Below are 20,724 nucleotides of genomic sequence, written 5' to 3'. Positions count from 1 at the left end.
GCGGACACGTGTCTTCAATAACACGCTTTATTGTATAAAAACCGCAAATACAGGCATACGGCGCGAAGGAGCAGCGGCTCTACTCCGAGCTCCCTCCGGATGTCTGAGCTCCTCACCCTTCCTCTAAGACTGACAGGGGCGAAAATCTGATATCAACTTTGGAGGGGACAATTACATGACATTTTCTCAAGCACAATTCCCGAGGGGGACGCCAAAAGTAGTGCTGTAACACACAGCCTACGTTGTAATATGTTAAATGTATATTGAGGAACCATAATTACTACTACTGGATAATTGATAGGTAGTTAACTAAAGGGTTGTTCCAACTTGTTCAAATGTTTAAATCATTATACTACTACTACTAGTTATAGCAGTGTTCCTTATCAGTCCAGTATGTATGCAGGTATTTGTATTTACAACCAGCAATACCAAGAAAGGCCAGTAGGTGGCAATGATACTGTACACTGTATGGGTGCAGTTTTCGTAAATACAACAAGCATGGTGTGATCTCTGTGGGGGGGTATATCAGGATTTCCGCCTATGACTGAGCCCAGACACCATACGGAGGGGTTCGGCGAGGCTACGGAGGAGAACTTTCGGTTGGCCTCAAGGATGTTCTGGCAAACCATCAGGCGACTCAGGAAAGGGGAGCAGGGATTGACTCTGGCTGTGTTCAGCCGGGGAGGGGAACCGTTGACCCGGACTGGGGATGTTGTGGTGTGGTGGAAATAACACTTTGAGGAGCTCCTGTCTTAGTAGTGTAAACTACTAATAAGACACGTTAGCCCCTAGCTAACGGGTCTGACCCTTTAGCCGAGCGGTTAGCGATGTCGCCTTGTGTGTATCGAATCCCGCACCGGGCAAGAAAATAACCGGTTACATTGGTGGCAGCGGCGGGATCCGGAAGTGTGCAGATCCTCAGAAGTCTCTTTGGAGCGCGGGAAGAACAAAGCGCGAGGGCGCGCTTCCGGGAGAGGGTGACGACTGTAAACTACTAATAAGACACGTTAGCCCCTAGCTAACGGGTCTGACCCTTTAGCCGAGCAGTTAGTGACGTCGCCTTGTGGTGCAGTACACGCCGTATCGAATCCCGCACCGAGCAAGAAATTAACCGGGTACAGTAGTATTACTGGAAAATTTGTATTTATTTAAGCCATAACTGGAAACTAACTTTTGTATTTTAGTTAGTTTCTTAGGTTTTGGCCTTAAAGTTCTTAAATTGCCTGATTTTTTGTGTTTGTTTGTTGTTTTTTAGCGTCAAGGTCCCTGTCTTCAACAAAGCTCTACGCAACTTTAAGAAAACCCGACGGATCATCATCGAGCCGATACATATTCAAAGGAAGGTCGATTAGTCTAGAATTGTAATCCTTTGGACACCTAACCTTCGGTAATTGTGATTTGAAGTTTTGTATTTTTATTACTTGTAAAGCGCTTTGAGTGGCTGTTGCAGCTAGAAAAGCGCTATATAAAATGCAACTTGGCTGATTGATGGAGTGAATGTTTACTTCCGGCTATTGCGCAGTATTGGCCCATATCAATGCGCCCCTATCATGTACATTTTGGAGATTGACTGCTTATAAGTGACATTGGTCACGCAGTTGAAAATAACTATTTGGGCGTCCAGGTGGCGCGGCGGTCTATTCCGTCGCCTACCAACAGGGGGATCGCCGGTTCGAATCCCCGTGTTACCTTGGTCGGGCGTCCCGTGTCTGCGGGTGGGAAGCCGGGTGTGACTATGTGTCCTGGTTGCTGCACTAGCGCCTCCTCTGGTCGGTTGGGGCACCTGTTCAGGGGAGAGGGGGAACTGGGGGGAATAGCGTGATCCTCCCACGCGCTACGTCCCCCTGGCGAAACTCCTCACTGTCAGGTGAAAAGAAGCGGCTGGCGACTCCACATGCACGTGGCAGTCTGCAGCCCTCCCGGATCAACCCACACCGGGAGTGGGGTGATTGGACGGGTACAATTGTGGAGAAAAGGAGGGGGGGTCCAAAAAACCCTAAAACAACCCCCCTCCAAAAAACAAAACTTTTTTTTTCACTCGTCAGTCTAATTTATCAAGCTATAAATAATTATGGAGCCAGCAGTCGTCCCAGTCCGCCTTGGGCGACTAAATCCGTGTCAGCAGCTGCGGTTGCGTGGCTGGCCGACACCCGGGCTAACGTGACTTTGCGACCGGCACGGAGCGGCACATGACGGGCCGGAGCCAGTCACGCGTCTCCGGGCCTCCGGCTAACCTGTCCGTCAGAGGCGCTGCCGGGAAATTATCCTGATCGCCTCTCGGGTCGGATCGTCACCGACAGGAGAGAGAGAGAGACAGAGGGGAGAGAGAGACAGGGGGGGGAGACAGGGGAGAGAGAGAGAGACGGGGAGAGAGAGACAGGGGGAGAGAGAGAGAGAGACAGAGGGGGAGAGAGCGAGCGAGAGAGAGAGCGAGAGAGAGCGAGAGAGAGGGGGGGGAGAGAGAGCGAGAGGGGGGGGGGGAGAGCGAGAGAGAGAGAGAGAGAGAGAGAGAGAGAGGGAGAGAGAGAGAGAGAGAGAGAGAGAGAGAGAGAGAGAGAGAGAGAGAGAGAGAGAGAGATGGGAGAGAGCGAGCGAGAGAGAGGGGGGGGGGAGAGAGCGAGAGAGCGAGAGAGGGAGGGGGGGGGGAGAGCGAGCGAGAGAGAGAGAGAGAGAGAGAGAGCGAGAGAGAGAGGGGGGGGAGCGAGCGAGAGAGAGAGGGGGAGAGAGAGAGCGAGAGAGAGAGGGAGAGAGAGAGCGAGAGAGAGGGGGGGAGCGAGCGAGAGAGAGGGGGGGAGAGAGCGAGAGAGAGAGAGAGAGAGAGAGAGAGAGAGAGAGAGAGAGAGAGAGAGAGAGAGAGAGATGGGGAGAGAGCGAGCGAGAGAGAGAGAGCGAGAGAGAGAGTGAGAGAGAGAGGGGGGGGGAGAGAGCGAGCGAGAGAGAGAGAGCGAGAGAGAGAGGGGGGGGAGAGCGAGCGAGAGAGAGGGGGGAGAGAGAGAGCGAGAGAGAGAGCGAGAGAGAGAGCGAGAGAGGGGGGGGGAGAGAGAGAGCGAGAGAGAGAAGCGAGAGAGAGAGCGAGAGAGGGGGAGAGAGAGAGCGAGAGAGAGAGGGGGGGGGAGAGCGAGAGAGAGAGAGAGAGGGGGGAGAGCGAGAGAGCGAGAGAGAGAGAGGGGGGGGGGGAGAGAGAGAGAGAGAGAGAGAGAGAGAGAGAGAGAGAGCGAGAGAGCGAGAGAGAGAGAGAGAGAGAGCGAGAGAGAGAGAGAGAGAGAGAGAGAGAGAGAGAGAGACAGAGCGAGCGAGAGCGAGAGAGAGGGGGAGAGAGAGCGCGAGAGAGACGGATGACGGGCGCAGCCCCCCCGCCCCGATGTGTAGTGGACAACAGGACCGACGGACCGTTCGTCCGGGTGACGCCAGCTAGCTTGCTAACCAGCGTCAGTCAAAGACAAGGTGGGTGTCAATCAGGGGGGAGCATCTCCATCAGGGGGGGGGGAGCAGCTCCGCGCCGGCCGCGGGAGAGAGTCGGGGCGGATAAGCCGAGACGTCGGCGTGTTTAATTCGGCACCGCCACGTTTAAGGCGACGCTAGCCCGGCTAGCGACGCTTCTAAATGGACGAGCTAACGTGAACCGACGCTAACCGACGTTCCGGAGCGCGGCGTCGAGCGGATGCGTGCAGCACGCCGAAGGCCCGGGAGCCGAAGGTAGGTGGCGAGGGGACGCGTATTCTCAAGTTAAACGCCTGACCTGCAAAAACAAAACCGAAACACGTGTGTGTGTGTGTGTGTGTGTGGGGGGGGGTTAACTGTGGTTGTGGGAACACATGCGAGAAAATATGCCATGACCACGTTGGCTGAGCAAAACCGTTTCACCGTCTGCGAAAAAGCACGACTGGGTACCGTCATGTATAGTCTCCTGCAGGACCCTCGCCGCTGTCTCCCCAAACCCAGGCTGCAGCAGCAGCAAGTGTGGGATAATTTGGTTTGCTCAGAAGATGATGTAGCGAGAGGCTCAGCAGGCAGAGTCCAATTAGATGAAGGCTCTATAACGCCTGGGGTCTTTCAGCCGAGCCTCAGATCTGAACGGGGGTATGTTAAGGTCAAGGTCATTCTCAGCAGTCATAGACACTACTGGTCAGGGGCATTAACTTGCAGTGTGTTATTGCTCTGGGGTTGCTGCTGGCGTTGGGCTACACGAATAAAAAATGACTTGACTTGATTTGACCCTTGTCTCAACCCAGATAGCAGGCACGTTTGGGCCGGATCTGGGGCACTTTTGGTGCTTACGGCTCACTTACGGCACTGGCAGCTGTTACGTGGGCCAGATGTGGCCCCGAATGTCATAAGCCGGGCCTGACCTAAGTGTTGTGTGGGCCAGACATGGCCCAAACGTAATGAACCGGGCTCGACTTGGGTTACGGCGCATACTATGTGGGCCAGATGTGGCCCAAGTGTGGCTGAGCTGAGGCAGCCACGCTCACCCTGAGTCAACACCGTCATTCAGGGCCAAATGTGGGCAGTAAGATAATTGCAGATGTGGGCCATATTTGGGCCACGGATTCTTTGCTATCTGGGTAGTGTGTACAGTGTAGTGCCAGCGATGTCTGGTAATGCCTCTACCCCTTCCCTCTGACTCACCGACTATAATCCTCACATTTCACCCTTTAAGGAGTAATCATACCACGAGGCAAAGCAAGTTTAACAACAGTCTGTGCCGCTGCTTTAGCTTACTGTTCGCCAGCTCTTTCTTATTCTTCGCAAAACTATTACAACCCTAACATCTTATCTGTGTGTTTGTACGAGTGTGACACGATGTTCTCAGGGCAAGCTGGATAATGTCATTACAAAGACACACGGCCCTAATTCAGTTACAGACACACTGCTTCCTGCTCATTGCGCCGAGGGAAGGTGCCAGCTGAAGTAGCTCTTCTGCTCACTGTACGTGGAGCACAAAAACAGAAGGACATGCTTCTGTCTCTTGCCAGGCTGCAGGTTCTCTCCGCTGTGTGAGAGAGTATGAGTAAGCGCAAAGACTGTGTGTGTGACGCTCGTGTGGTGTGTTTTTGGGAATTCCTCTTTGCAGCTCTATGTCCAGGCCAAGTGCTATCACTGAGGCAAATGTGGAGCTGCTCGGCAAGATTTGACTGAGGATCTAATTCCGTATCCAGACGTAAGAGCAAACACATTATCACTGTACACAGCAAAACTCCTCTATGAATAGAGCGGACTTAAGTGGATTACATATGAGGAAATTCTTTTAATGCACCTTCCGTACTCACTTTGTCTTGTTGCTGATGTTTTTATGCCTCGGCTTCTTTAGGTTACTAGTGGGGGTGTACTGGCTTGTGAGATCAACCATGTTTTGGAAGTTTGACCTACACACGTCGTCCCACCTGGAGGCTCTGCTGGAGAAGGAGGATGTCACACTCGTTGAGCTTATGGACGAGGACGATGTGCTGCAGGAGTGCAAGGCCCAGAATAGCAGGTCAGTTTAGCACCGGCTAAAGATAGACGCCAGACATGCTATTTCCTGCAGCAAAAACAGTCTACAAACTTGGACCCTATTATGTATTTGATTCTTTCCTCACCGTCACTTGTTCTCTAGACTCCTCCAGTTCTTGTCCCAGGACCACTGTATGCAGGAGATGCTCCATTTCATCACGACAGAGCCCCCTACTGGTGTGGAGGAGATGAAACGTTTTAAGTACGTACCATTATAAACAAAAATATCCATCTTAATCTAATTCACGGATGAGGAAATGTACAAACTATCGACTCAGAGAAAACAAAAGATATGGCAGATGACATAGCCTCCCTCCCAGCCTTGGAAAAAACGTACAATTTAGATCATTCGTTTTTAAAATTAAGTGTTTTTACAATATCCCAAAATGGCAAAGACAACGTAGATGTGCTCTGGTCTCAGAGGGAACACATGGTTCCGTGAATGAGTTGCGTCGACTCGTTTCTTGCAGGTATCCAAACATAGCGTGTGAGCTTTTGACCTGTGACGTGGGGCTGATCAACGATAAACTGGGCAACGAGGAGCCGCTGCTGGAATCTCTGTACGCCTTCCTGGAGCAGCCGTCCCCGCTCAACCCACTCCTGGCGTCTTTCTTCAGCAAGACCATTGGGAACCTTATCACTCGCAAGACTGAGCAGGTAGTACAAGTGCCTGCCCCCACCCACGTGCACACAAACGCGCACAAACAAAATCAAAGTGCACACTGATGGAAGATGACAGCTGGGTTTTTAGGATGTCAGTACTTTTTTGAAAAACTCCAGGTGTTTGCCCAAAGGGAAATAATCAAAAGTGGGATTTTTTTTCCCCAGCTAACTTGACTGTCAAGATTCTTTCTTTTGAAACCCACAGGTTACCTGCAGCATTGTAAAAGAAACATATGTGCAAATGAGTTTTATTATTATTATTGTTTCGTTTGAGTTCATTTCTGAGCAGCTGCACATCTGCAAGTCCTCCAAGACTTGAAATGTCTTAGATTGAATAATCTAAATTGAAGTTTCATTGTCTTCATCGTAGAGGCCTTAACATGTTGATTTCTCAATCTGTGTTTTCTTCTGAGATTTCACGGTGGCTTTCATCCTTTTCATCAAGCTCCACTTTATTTTCTTCATACTTAATTTTGTGGGGTAATTTGTCTTGACAATTGTTTCAAGTGTTATTAAAGAGGTTACACAAACTCTTGGTGGCGCAGTGGTTAACGTGGTCACCTCACAGCAAGAAGGTTCTGGGTTCGAGCCCCAGGGTAGTCCAACCTTGGGGGGGTCGTCCTGGGTTGTCGTCTATGTGGAGTTTGCATGTTCTCCCCGTGTCTGTGTGAGTTTCCTCCGGGTGCTCCGGTTTCCTCCCACAGTCCAAAGACATGTCGGTCAGGTGAATCGGCCATCCCTGTGTGTGTGTGTGTATGTTGGCCCTGTGATGGTCTGGTGGCCTGTCCAGGGTGTCTCCCCGCCTGCCGCCCAGTGACTGCTGGGATAGGCTCCAGCATCCCCGCGACCCTGAGAGCAGGATAAGCGGTTCGGATAATGGATGAATGGACAAAAACTCTTAAATTCAGTCAGATAAAACCTGGAGACAATCCGAGTTGTTGGTCTTAATGTACTGAATGTGAGTTTGTGGCAAACCCGATGTATGGACTTTCCTCCTTTGCTTTGTCTAGATATGTATACATCATGAATTGCATATGATTGATATGTTCTACACCCATTGCTTGGCTTTCTTCAGGGTGTGGTTGCACAGCGTGATAGTGACTGGCTGCTGTCTGCTTCGATTAGGTGATTAGGTTCCTGAGGGGGAAGGAGGGTTTCCTCTCTCTCGTCTTGAAGCATATTGACACTTCAGCCATGATAGATCTGCTGCTGGGCCTTATCAGCTATGTTGAGCCGCCTTCTCTCAGACTGGAGACACTCAATGTACGTTACACACATGTGCATACACACACTTCATACAGCTCATATATCCTTTGATATTACATGGCATTATCTTATCGATGACAACGGTAAAGCTGTAATATTATGGGATTTCTCTCAACAGTGGTTGAATGCAGAGAAGCTGGGCCAGAGACTCGTAGAGCTCATTCATCCTGAGAGGGACGAGGAGGTAAGATGCAGTCATGTACGCACACAGATGGGTAGACCGTGACCATTGACAGTGCATTAGACTGTAAGTGTGCATGTGTTTTTTCCAGCGGCAATCTAACGCATCTCAAACCTTGTGTAACATCATCCGTTTGAGCAGAGACCAGGCCAATCAGCTCCAAGAGTCCCCAGAACCTGACCCTTTGCTTACTGTGCTGGAGTCGTAAGAAGCATATACGCACACCCACACATGCATGCATAAATACAAGCTCCCATACTTGACTGCATGTTGAGCCAAAGACACACACCGTTGTTGGTGTTTTCTACAGACAGGAGTGTGTGGGGCAGCTGTTGCAGAACATGTTCTCTGGCAAGAGGACCGAAAGCTGTATCGTCAATGGAATTCAAGTTCTTCTCACCTTACTAGAGATCAGGAGGCCTGTGTGAGTGACCCTTGATGCGAGGGAGATACTCATCTAGTGGGTGACAGTTGACTCAGAGGTTCATTTGTCCTAATTCTAACATCTAATCAATCGGATGTCGCTCATCTTTTATTTCGACACACACTTTAAAGTTGCAGTCCTGAAGATTGAGGTCTTTGACTAACTTGACACGTATGGTGATAGGTGGAAACTGCAGAAGTATTTGACCACTCCAAATCCCAGAGACCCATGCCAAAACGAAATAGCGGTGCGAGTGCTATGGCGTCATCACTTTCCCTAAAGAAAAACCAATAAACACCTGGGTATAGGTGGCAAAAGTCTTTTATGACATTGTCCTGCCACATCTGCTTGTTAACCAGAAGTTTTGCTTGTTCCTGCAAGCTTGCTACTAGCTGCCTCCTTCCTCCGCACTTGGCTGTTGTGCTCTAGATATAAAACACTGTTTTATCATTTTTCCCAGGAAAGTCCTACCCAATGGCCATTAAAATGAGCACCTACAGGAGGCGTCCAGGTGGCGTGGCGGTCTATTCTGTTGCCCACCAACACGGGGATCGTCGGTTCGAATCCCCGTGTTACCTCCGGCTTGGTCGGGCGTCCCTACAGACATAATTGGCCATGTCTGCGGGTGAGAAGCCGGATGTGAGTATGTGTCCTGGTTGCTGCACCTGCGCCTCTGGTCAGTCGGGGCGCCTGCTTGGGGGGGGGGGGGGAAATAGCGTGATCCTCCCACGTGCTACGTCCCCCTGGCGAAACTCCTCACTGTCAGGTGAAAAGAAGCGGCTGGCGACTCCACATGTATCGGAGGAGGCATGTGGTAGTCTGCAGCCCTCCCCGGATCAATCAGCGACCAGGACGGCTCAGAAGAACAGGGTAATTGGCCAAATTCAATTGGGGAGAAAAAATGAGCACCTACAGAAGCGTTCATGATTTGGATATTTGTTAATTAGCTGTTGTCTATGGCAATAGTTGAAAGTATCAAAAAGGACATATTTGCGTGTAAATCTCCTGGATTGCAACTTTAACCTGAAAGATTACATTAGTTTTGAAGAAACCTTATAATCAGTGTGGAGAATACAAGTTTCTGTTGCCACAGCAGAAACGTGAAAGGAAGTAGAGATAAGAAATCAAAAAATAAATATTAAGGTTGTGAATGAAACCGACAACACGGAGTATATGTATGTTGGGGAGTGCAGCAATTTAAACACTGGAGCATCCAAATATGTTGACTTGAACATGCTTGGTGTTGCATGTTGTTTACATCATATATGCAGGATGCAGAGAGCATCAACACCAAGTCAAACTGAATTATGTGTCAGTGATGCTTATCAATTAACATAATGGCTATATTTTCATCATCTGACCTGCCCCCAAGCCCTAAAAGCCCACAATCATTGTCCATGAATGGCCATTAGTTAACAGCTTGTCGGTGATCCCTTGTGTAACAGTATTTACTTCCTGGTTGATGAGCCTTCCGGTGTACTTACCATTCCGGTGTACTTACCATTCCGGTGTACTTGTACATGTGTCTGTGACAGGGTGGATGGTGTGATGGATACTCAGGGATTTGAGAGAAGTTATGCTGTCAACAGCAACATTCTACTGGCCATCCAACCCCAGCTCATACACTTCCACCAGCTACTTCTGGAACCACCCAAGGTAAAAAAATTAATACTGTAGGGCATCCAGCTATCGTGGCGGTCTATTCTGTTGCCTACCAACACAGGGATCGCCGGTTCGAATCCCGGTGTTACCTCTGGCTTGGTCGGGCGTCCCTACAGACACAATTGGCCGTGTCTGCGGATGGGAAACCAGATGTGTGTATGCGTCCTGGTCGCTGCACTAGCGCCTCCTCTGGTCGGTCGGGGTGCCTGTTCGGGGGGGGGGACTCGGAGGAATAGCGTGATCCTCCCACGCGCTATGTCCCCCTGGCGAAACTCCTCAGTCAGGTGAAGAGAAGCGGCTCGCGACTCCACATGTATTGGAGGAGGCATGTGGTAGTCTGCAGCCCTCCCCGGATCGGCAGAGGGGGTGGGGCAGCGATCGGGACGGCTCGGAAGAGTGGGGTAATTGGACGAGTATAATTGGGGAGAAAAAAAGGGGAAAAAATCCCCCCCCCCCCCAAAAAGAAATTTTGAAAGCTGGCATCTTTGTTTTGTTTGTGTGTATGCGTGCAGCGTAGTCCTATGCTGACTACCCTGGGTGTCTTGGAGGAGCCGCTGGGTAACACTCGTCTTCATGTAGCCAGACTGGCGGCCTCTCTTCTGTACACCAGTTCAGCAAGTCATGCCGTCATAGCACAGGAGCTCTGCCAACTCAACACCATGGATCTGCTTCTGGTGAGACAAGCAAAAGCTGTAGACCACTGCAACCATCAATGAAAATAGAACGTTAAGATGTTGAACTTATGCAAATGTCCCTCATTTGAAATGCATTCTTGGTACCTCAGGACTTGTTCTTTAAATACACCTGGAATAACTTCTTACATCTCCAAGTGGAGCTGTGTGTCGCTGCCATTCTTAGGCCATGTGCCCACGAAATGAGATTTCAGACAGGCCTGGGATCCCAGGAGAAGCCTAAGCTTCATCAGGACGCCATACAAGAGCAGGCTTCGCCTGAGCCTCAAACTCCAGAACCTTCTGTCAGCCCTGAAAACTCTGCGCATAACATGATGGTGGCTCATGTAGGTGTATTCCGTTTGTGCGCTTGTGTTTTTAAATGTTTGTGCTTGAAAATGGAGACTGTAGATCCACATGCTGCCCACAAGCTGACATCTCTAGCTTTGTCTCTTCAACAAACAATCAAATTCTTGTTCTCTTGCAGTTGTTTCAGCACTGCCGCCTTGTTCAGAGGGTTATTGATGCCTGGGAAGAGAATGACAAGATACAGTAAGTGACTTCGAGTCCATCGCACTATACCTGATAATATATAGCATGGTTTGTGTATTTGAATGCGGTTTTGATGGCATTCTATCTTTAGGGCAGGGGGCGGTATGAGAAGAGGGTACATGGGACATCTGACCAGGATTGCCAACACAGTGGTCCACAACCTGGAAAAAGGCCCGGTTCACACCCAGATCAGCAGCCTCATAACGGGTATTTGCATCCTGCCGGTGTGCGTGTGAACTCACATACCTGCATAAGATAATATTGTGTCTTTAATGTTGATGTTTGTGTAAAACGTATGGATGCAGAGCTGCCAGAAGACTGCAGAGGGCGCTGGGAAATCTTTGTGGACCAGAACCTTGCAGAAACCAACAGGAAAAATACCATTGACCTGGTATACATGCATTAAACCCACGCACATCTACATATTAGTAGTTTGTACATGTAAACACAACAACAGAAGGCAACATGTTTTATTTCAATGTTTTGCTTGTTTGCTTAAGATAGTTTAGCAGCTGGATCTATCTATACGTAGCTCAGTAGCCTAAGAAAGACGGTTTTCCCGCCAAAGATCGGGGGTTCAAGTCTTGGTTGGGATGGGTCTCAGTAAGAGTCTGTGGCTTAGACTCCTAATGCTATATAAGCCAACCACCTCTCAGATTTGCATCGCTTTGAACAAAGCCACTATGATGGACCAGCGGCCTGTCCGGGGTGTCTCCTCGCCTGCCGCCCAATGACTGCTGGGATAGGGTCTGGCATCCCACGACCCTAAGTAGGATAAGCGGCTTGGATAACGGATGGATGAACAAAGCCATCTGCTAAATGAAATTCTAAATTGTAGTGTGCATACCTGCTCCAGGTTGGCGCCCGAAGTTTGCGCCATTCCTCTGACGATGATATGGAGAGCCCCTTCCCCAAAGAGTTGACACTGCAGCAGGTACGCATGCACAAAAACACAGACACAACCAACTCATGTCTCCTCATATTATTAACGGGAATCTTATTTACGTGTGAAATTTATGGCTTGTTTTAGGCATTCTCGGACTACCAGATTCAGCAAATGACAGCTAACTTTGTGGATCAATTTGGATTCAATGATGAGGAGTTTACCGAACACGATGACAGCATTGGGTAAATGATAAGGTCCTTTGTGAATTGTTGCTGGTATGGTACATCGCTATAGAGGAGCGGCATAATTGGTTTTCGCTTAGAGCGCAAAAAGTGCATGTGCCGGTCCTGTTTGCAACCATGACCCTGCTTGAGCTGCTCATATTTATACACGGAAGGGAGCTCTCAGAAATGTATCCAAATTTGTGGACTGCTCTCAGAATTTGTCTTAAACTTCTAGTGACCATAACGGAATCAGAGAGGAGCTTTTCAAAGCTGAAGCTCATCAAATCCCACCATGGTCCACCATGTCACAGGAACGTCTTAGTGGCCTTACTGTCATCAGTACTAACTGTGCAATTGCTGGGCAGATTTCTTATGATGATGTAATTGTAATTGATGACTTTGCATCACGGAATAGCCAATCACTCAACCAATCAATCAGTTATTCAAAGAAAGGCCAATATCGCATACACATAATGCAAATAGACAGTACAGTAGCACAGTACAGCGCAGTGATTAGTGCGGTCACCTCACAGCAAGAAGGTCCGGGGTTCGAACCCCGGAGTTGTCCAATCTTTAGGGTTGTCCCGGGTCATCCTCTGTGTGGAGTTTGCATGTTCTCCATGTCTGCATGGGTTTCCTTCGAGTGCTCTGGTTTCCTCCCACAGTCCAAAGACATGTAGGTCAGGTGAATCGGCCGTACTAAATTGTCCTTAGATGTGAATGTGTCGGCCCTGTGATGGCCTGGTGGCCTGTCCAGGGTGTCTCCCCGCCTGCTGCCCAGTGACTGCTGAGATAGGCTCCCGCATCCCGCGACCCTGCCAAGGATAAGCGGTTTGGATAATGGATGGATGGATATAGTCCTCTTTTCAGGACATCAGTTGGGTAGCTTGCCTGCATGCTAAAACAGTTTGCTCTGCTTTTATTGCAGTGCAACCTTTGACCGTATTGCAGAGATCAATATCAACATTGATGCTGGCCAGGATAGTGTGAGTAAACTGTCTCTCTTCTGCCAATATTATTGACATATGTTAATGTTTTGTGTATTTCTTCATCTATTTATGGCTTCTCTTGTATCATCCCACCACTTATAGTTGAAGTTTTAGCCTGTGTGTTAGCCTTCGCAATTCAGGATGAAGGGCGATGCCCGTCGACAGCATAATATAGCTTGATTGCGCTTGGTGTGTGCAGGCTAGCACAGCTGTATTTGAAGCCTGCTCCAAGGAGAAGATTCAGCCTTTTGATGATGATGAAGAAGACATCTGGGATGATAAAGAGATCAATTATGCAACACAAACAAAGTCCCGCAACAGGTAAATGAACAAACGTATACACTCACATCATCATAACATCCTTTTATTTTTATTTCTTTATTTTTTTTATTATGGATTCCTGCTGCTTGTGTGTGTGTGTGTTTTTGTTTTTTTTTGTGTATATAGGTAAATTTAGTACACATTATTTTGTCTTCACATAGTCACACACACTGGAACTTTCTGTCAAGGTTCGGTGGGTCATGGTCATCTCAGAGTGGCTTGGCGAGCAAGGCATGCGCTAGGACGGCAAGCTCAGGCACAGATTCCTTTGATAAGACACCGGGCTTGGACACAGAGGATGGGGAGGAGCTTAAGCAGACCCTGGATCCTTTCTCGAGTCACTGCCAGGCTGAGACCAAGCAGAGTGAGATATACCTCAGTAACGTATACAGGACTTGATTAAGTCTGGTTGATTTGTAAGTCAGGATGGTTAACGTGTTAGTTGTACCATGTGTGGACGCCTGCAAGAGTTCAGCACATCCATCGGTTCTCATATGTAGGTGGGCTTGTCTTCTGCTCAGGTGCAGGCTGGATAGCCGACTTTGAAGAGGTGAATTCGAAAGCCCCTGCGGCAGGAGTGTGCTTCACAGCCTGGGACAGTCCAGCCGCCCAGCCTGCCACTTCAGAGACGGAGGAGAAGGGGTGGGCCAAGTTCACAGACTTCCAGCCTTTCTGCTGGTGAGACTGTACACTTAAAAACAAAGACCTGAGTTCGCGCGAGGTGCCAAAACACATTCAAGCCCAGGGAAGAACATGCCCATAAAAGCCTAATCCCACCACACGCCTAATCCCATCACAAAAATAGCAACACGTCACAACACAAAATTAATAAGCAAACGAGCGTTAAAAGATCACTGCTCTAGAGTGATAACTGGAGTAATGGGAAAGAATAAAATAGGCTGATGAAGAGGCTCACCAAAGAAGAGAACTTGCCAATGAAATTGATCGCTCATCTTTTTTTTTTTTTTTTTTGTGATGTGGGTTATTGCTGCATCAGTAAGTCTGTCCTTTGTCTTCGACCTCATGAGAAGTTCTTGTTATGTAGAGATCAAGGCCGGAGTAGACAGTCGGGCCGGGCCAGTGGTGTTCTGAGAGTAAGCCTTTTTCCGCTTGACTGCTGAGAATGTCCTCTCAGTGGAGGCACGACAAGACGGGTATGGGCGAGTCTCTTGCTCTGGAGGAAGTGTAGAAGGTCAGACGGACGTCTTCTGTCAGTATCAGACATGCCTTTCAGTTAGCTCCGCCTTTTAGATGCAGCAAGTCAGGATGGGGTCTTTGCAGACATTAGTAAATTCCTGCACACCTTCGAGCTGCAATGAGTCTGATAACTTTCGGCAACGCAAGACTGTTCCTGCAGTTGTGTGAGCTGCAACGTTGGGGAGCACACAATGAGAAGGTCAAACAATAATGACACCACGAAAACACGTTGCTCCTGGCAGAAATCTCACACACCGATGACACCGCCGTTGGTTTATGAGTGTGTGCATGAGTAAATGTGCGGTATTAATTAATTGTGAAACGCTTTGAGTGGCTGTTGCAGCTAGAAAAGCACTGTATAAAATGCAGTCCATTCACCATTTATTTAGAATTTTTGGCTGAGTAGGACAATTTTGAGATACCACTTCGCCATAATCAAAGTGATCGCTGGCACATCCAGCAAAATCCAGAACAACTTGGTTGACATTGTTGTTGGGACAGTACATACAATCAAAGGAGATAAAGGAAATGTCTTTTGTAGCCATTGTGGTTGGTGAGACAGCTGATGTTAGTAAAACAGCTCAGATGTCCTACATCCTCCGTTACTGGCTCCCTGCAGGGGTGCAGCAAAGTTTTCAAGTTTGGCAATGGCAGAGGCCATTGATCTATTCCTATTGTTAGTCATTCCTGTTTACATATGACATGTATCCGTGTTGACTAGATCCTTGCTTGTGTATCAGCTGTCAGATGTACGTCGCTTTGGAAGAAGCGTCTGCTAAATGAAATGTTAAATTGTAAAACAGACGGCCATCTCATGGTCCTATAAGGTAGTGAACACTAAACCCGACTATCCAAAAGCTACACACTCGTATCCTGAGGGGTTTTTAGCCTGTGACAACTCTGATGTAAGTGAAAGAAATGCATAACTGCATGTCTAATTCTTAACTAATCACCCTTCACCTGGAAAAAAAGACATTTCACTTTGCATTCATCTCAGCACTCCATGGTTGATGCACCATGACAGCAGGCCGGCCTGACGCCAGTTTAACACAGAGTTTGTTAGTTGAAGTGGATATTGTTAAGATTTCTAACCGTTTTGTGGTCATGTATTCCTCAGCTCAGAAACGGGCTCCCGGTGCAATTCTCCTGTGGACTCGGAGCTAAGCAGCTCGGACAGAACAAAACCAAACCAGAACCGTAAGTTGGGTGTAGCTGATAGCTGACGGCGTTAATCTCATCATAAAATAACATTAATACTCATTGCAAGGGCGTCCAGGTGGCATGGCGATCTATTCCGTTGCCTACCAACACGGGGATCGCCGGTTCGAATACCCGTGTTACCTCCGGCTTGGTCGGGTGTCCCTACAGACACAATTGGCTGTGTCTGCGAGGGGGAAGCCGGATGTGGGTATGTGTCCTGGTCACTGCACTAGCGCCTCCTCTGGTTGGTTGGGGCGCCTGTTAGGGCCGGAGGGGAAACGGGGGGGAATAGTGCGATTCTCCCATGTACTATGTCCCCCCGGGAGAAACTCCTCACTGTCAGGTGAAAAGAAGCAGCTGGCGACTCCACATGTATTGGAGGAGGCATGTGGTAGTCTGCAGCTCTCCCCGGATCGGCAGAGGGGGTGGAGCAGCAACCGGGACGACTCGAGAGTGGGGTAATTGACTGGATACAACTGGGGAGAAAAAGGTGGGGGGGAGGGGTCCAAAAAAAAATATTGAAGACGGGATTTATTATCATCCAATCACAGATGGGCATTAATGTAAAAGGCACATCAGCTGTTGTCCAGGGTGAATTTGATTTCACATTAAGAATGGCACAAAAGTTAACGCCAGTTGAAATTAAACATTCGCATTCCCTGCTACTCTTGCACCGACAGCTGGTATGTTTGCCCTTTACCTGCAGCTTGTGTGTGGAGCGTGTGTGGGGCAAGGAAAGCTCCCCTGGTGGCGTCAGACAGCTCTTCCTCCGGGAGCTCGGAGAGCGATGAGGAGGAAGATAAGACCGAGTCCGTCTCTCTAGAGACAATCGCCACAGAGACCCCCACCACTGGTGCCAACAAGGAGACCACGTGGCTTGCAGTGGACGCCAAAAGTGAGAGAGCAGTCTTTACCAGGTACACCCACAAACAAATTAAAGTGGAAATCTGTCTGTCTTCAGGGACAAACTATACCCCTCATACCTTCCCTTTGTTACTACAATCTCAAACACATTCTTCTCAAATGCCCCTTTCCCACTACATGGTACCGGCTTGACTCAACTCACAGAGTGTCGTTTTCCATTACTGTAACAGTACCCCCTCAGTGTACTACTACTACTACTACTTTCGGCTGTTCCTATTAGGGGTCACCACAGCGTATCATCTGTTTCCATCTCTTCCTGTCCTCTGCATCTTCCTCTGTCACACCAGCCACCTGCATGTCCTCCCTCACCACATCCATAAACCTCCTCTTTGGCCTTCCTCTTTTCCTCTTCCCTGGCAGCTCCATATTCAGCATCCTTCTCCCAATATACCCAGCATCTCTCCTCCACACATGTCCAAACCATCTCAATCTTGCCTCTCTCGCTTTGTCTCCAAACCGTCCAGCCTGAGATGTCCCTCCAATATACTCATTCCTAATCCTGTCCTTCTTCATCACTCCCAACAAAAATCTCAGCATCTTCAACTCTGCCACCTCCAGCTCCGCCTCCTGTGTTTTCATCAGTGCCACTGTCTCCAAACCATATAATATAGCTGGTCTCACTACCATCTTGTAGACCTTCCCTTTAACTCTTGCTGGTACCCTTCTGTCACAAATCACTCCTGACACTCTTCTCCACCCACTCCACCCTGCCTGCACTCTCTTCTTCACCTCTCTTCTGCACTCCCTGTTACTTTCGACAGTTGACCCCAAGTATTTAAACTCATACGCCTTCGTCACCTCTACTCCTTGCACCCTCACCATTCCGCTGTCCTCCCTCTCATTCACACAAATGTATTCTGTCTTTCATTCCTCTTCTCTCCAGTGCACACCTCCTCCTCTCCAGACTCTCCTCAACCTGCACCCTACTCTCGCTACAGATCACAATGTCATCCGCAAACATCTTAGTCCACAGAGACTCCTGCCTGAGCTCGTCTGTCAACCTGTCCATCACCATTGCGAACAAGAAAGGGCTCAGAGCCGATCCTTGATGTAATCCCACCTCCACCTAGAACCCATCTGTCATTCCAACCAGACACCTCACCACTGTCACACTTCCCTCATACATATCCTGCACCACTCCTACATACTTCTCTGCAACTCCTAACTTCCTCATACAATACCACACCTCCTCTCTCGGCACCCTGTCATATGCTTTCTCTAAATCTAACTCCTTCTGGCCTTCTCTATACTCCTCAGAACCTCAGCAAAGGTGGTACCAGAAAAGTGTTAACAGTTACCAAAATGCTGGTACTTTCCAGTAATGGAAAATGAAAAAGTCAAGTCGAGTTGAGCCAGTACCATGTAGCGGAAAAGGGGCAAAAGTCTCCTGTCCTTCACTCTCCAAACCTTTTCCTGCCCAGTCCTGCTTTCTTACCTTACCTGTTTGCTCCTCCTCATCTCATCACCATCACACTCCATAGTATTATGACCTCGTGTCAGAGATGATGAGGAACCAAAGGTGCTAGAGCATTAAATGATTCCATAAAGCTGGACCAAGTGTGATTGGATGTTTTTTTCCCCCTGTTCTTCGTAGTTCAGCTACTTTGCAAACTAAAAGTGGATCACTGTGATGACATCCATCGATCATTAGATAGATATCTGTAGTTTGTCGTTAAACTGTGTGCAAATTGGCAATTTGTCTCAGTCTAGTTTGAGGCACTGTTTCACTTTTCCAGTGAAGTAGATGAGGTGCCGAAGGAGGGACTCTCCATCAGGGACAGGGCGAAAAGTGTTGACAACGAGAAGGCCAAGAAAGATGGAGAACTACTCAGCACAACTACCACAAGTCCAGCCAACAGGTTGGCCTCAGCCTCACAGTAAGTTTGTTGATAGTCTTAAATTATCCTAGAGGGAAATTCAATTGTCACCATGGCAGCTAACTTGGAACATGTTTAAAAACACCACAATACGGCACCCGGGTAGCATAGCGGTCTATTCCGTTGCGTACCAACACGGGGATCACCGGTTCGAATGCCCGTGTTACTGCCGGCTTGGTTGGGTTTCCCTACAGACACAACTGGCTGTGTCTGCGGGTAGGAAGCCGGATGTGGGTACGTGCCCTGGTCGCTGCTCTAGCGCCTCCTCTGGTCAGTCGGGGCGCCTGTAGAGGAGTGAGGGGGGACTGGGGAATAGCGTGATCCTCCCACGCGCTGCGTCCCCCTGGCGAAACTCCTCACTGTCAGGTGAAAAGAAGCGGCTGGCAACTCCACATGTATCGGAGGAGGCATGTGGTAGTCTGCAGCCCTCCCTGGATCGGCAGAGGGGGTGGAGCAGCGACCGGGACAGCTGAGAAGAGTGGGGTAATTGGCTGGATACAATTGGGGAGAAAAAGGGGGGGGGGTCATACTATATGGTGGCATATTGACATGTGCATAAATATGTTATTGTGGTATTATGACACATGACAGCTATATGAATGAATTTACGCTATGCATCTGACCTGCCTCTTGTAATCAAGTCTTTCTCTACCCCTTGCAGGGAGACACAACTCTCTGCTAACGGACCAGCCTAACACTGCAGCAAAGACGAACACCTCACAACCCACTCCCACCTGTCTACATTCAGCACACAAACAGCCACGCCACCTTCTCTCCCTGTAAGCACCCATCCCATGTGTTTAGTTTATATCTGCAGAAACACGAGAGGCCAGGACATCACAAAGAAAGCCAGAGGTAACAGGGCCCCTCACCATACATATTCTGGATGTAAAAGCTCACTAACGGGTACATGTGTTGCTGCAATTTCTTCCGGCGAGTCTCCTTTACCTCGGTGACATCACCAGAACGGGATGCTGTAGAGGAGAAAGAGGCCGGTGTGTTTTCAGTGGGAGCATTATTTGCCTGACAGGCCCCAAAAAGTATGCCACCGGTTGCATTTGTAGATTGGCTCTTCTTCCTAGAGTTTACTGTGCTGTGAAACTGGACTGCTGTTGTCAGAATCTGGGTTGGTTTGTGAAGTGTGTCGGCTTCTTGACACTCTGACAGCAGACTCTGCTGAGCTTCTTCCAAGAGGAGCTTCTGAATGTTTACCTTGGCGGGGCAAATGATATTACGGGAAACGTCACTAACACTAGCTGCCCCGTTCCACTTAGTGAAAATAACTTCACCGGACAGGCCTCCGCACAACCTTTCAGTATATGTTCTTCTCAGAGGGTTTATTAGAGCACACGTGATGGGCGATAATTTGGCCATTTTTCCACCCGAACATCCGTCATCCGTGCTACCCGAGTCACATTTGAATCCCCGTTAAGATTTTTCTTTAATCCAGTGGAACTCGGGTGCTCTTTCGGCATACGGGAGGGGGGGGGGGGACATCAGTGTCAAATTACCGACACATAACACAAGGAACCGTCATCACCTTTCACTTCCTCTTCCGACCCCTGTGAGTTTCCACGTAGGTTAGAGGTGCGTGCTGTGTCGTGTTTGCGTAGACATGTGTGCCTGTATGTGCGATTTGAGCTCTGTCCGCGGCGCAGAGTGTATTCTCAGGTCAATGTCGAGGGTATAGGGACACAGAGAAAAGCGCACCCGTGTAACACACATGCACACGTCTTATTTAAACATGCATCCGCCTTGCCATGTCCACACTCGTCCTTGAAGAGCGCTCATAAACATGACGTACAACTTGCACCCCCCCCCCCCAGAGTTGTTTAAATGTAATATTGTGACATCTGAACCTGTATTAGGTTGTGGCTTTTCTTCTTGGTAACATGTAAACGTAATATAAATGTAAACAGTATATATGAACATTATATCTATTTTTGAAATAAATCCAGATGTACGGCAAAGCTTTTTTTTTTTTTTTCCCAGGTTGCATTGTGTGTAATGTCTGTGTGTGTTGTATCGTTAAAATGAGGCAATAATGACGTCTTTGTTTTTGGTTTGTAACCCAGCATCGGTTCCTTCTGCTCCATGACACGCTTCCTGTGCGGGAGACATGGAAGCGTGTGCATGTGTGTCTGTCGTTGAGCTTTGGTTAAACCAGATGAGGTCTTCCTTATAATTTACTTGG

At 48.7% G+C, this 20,724-nt stretch overlaps 1 protein-coding gene across 1 annotated transcript; it reads left to right on the top strand.

Moving 5' to 3' along the window:
• The first annotated feature begins 3,518 nt into the window (after positions 1-3,518).
• ppp6r2b (protein phosphatase 6, regulatory subunit 2b) lies at positions 3,519-19,984 on the top strand. The gene is made up of 25 exons (XM_056281165.1): positions 3,519-3,696; positions 5,075-5,161; positions 5,312-5,476; positions 5,597-5,695; positions 5,964-6,150; positions 7,282-7,419; positions 7,541-7,606; positions 7,695-7,807; positions 7,914-8,027; positions 9,563-9,683; positions 10,202-10,363; positions 10,474-10,707; positions 10,848-10,912; positions 11,004-11,119; positions 11,218-11,303; positions 11,769-11,846; positions 11,943-12,040; positions 12,951-13,008; positions 13,211-13,332; positions 13,521-13,696; positions 13,854-14,010; positions 15,647-15,726; positions 16,436-16,646; positions 18,390-18,530; positions 19,192-19,984. Exons 3-25 carry the CDS (start codon positions 5,349-5,351, stop codon positions 19,223-19,225), a joined length of 2,784 nt encoding a protein of 927 aa, XP_056137140.1. The 5' UTR covers positions 3,519-3,696; positions 5,075-5,161; positions 5,312-5,348; the 3' UTR covers positions 19,226-19,984.
• The last annotated feature ends 740 nt before the right edge of the window (positions 19,985-20,724 follow it).

Source organism: Lampris incognitus, chromosome 6, assembly GCF_029633865.1.
Source record: "Lampris incognitus isolate fLamInc1 chromosome 6, fLamInc1.hap2, whole genome shotgun sequence".
In the NCBI taxonomy this organism is placed as follows: domain Eukaryota; kingdom Metazoa; phylum Chordata; class Actinopteri; order Lampriformes; family Lampridae; genus Lampris; species Lampris incognitus.
This window is presented reverse-complemented; position numbering and strand designations above follow the sequence as displayed.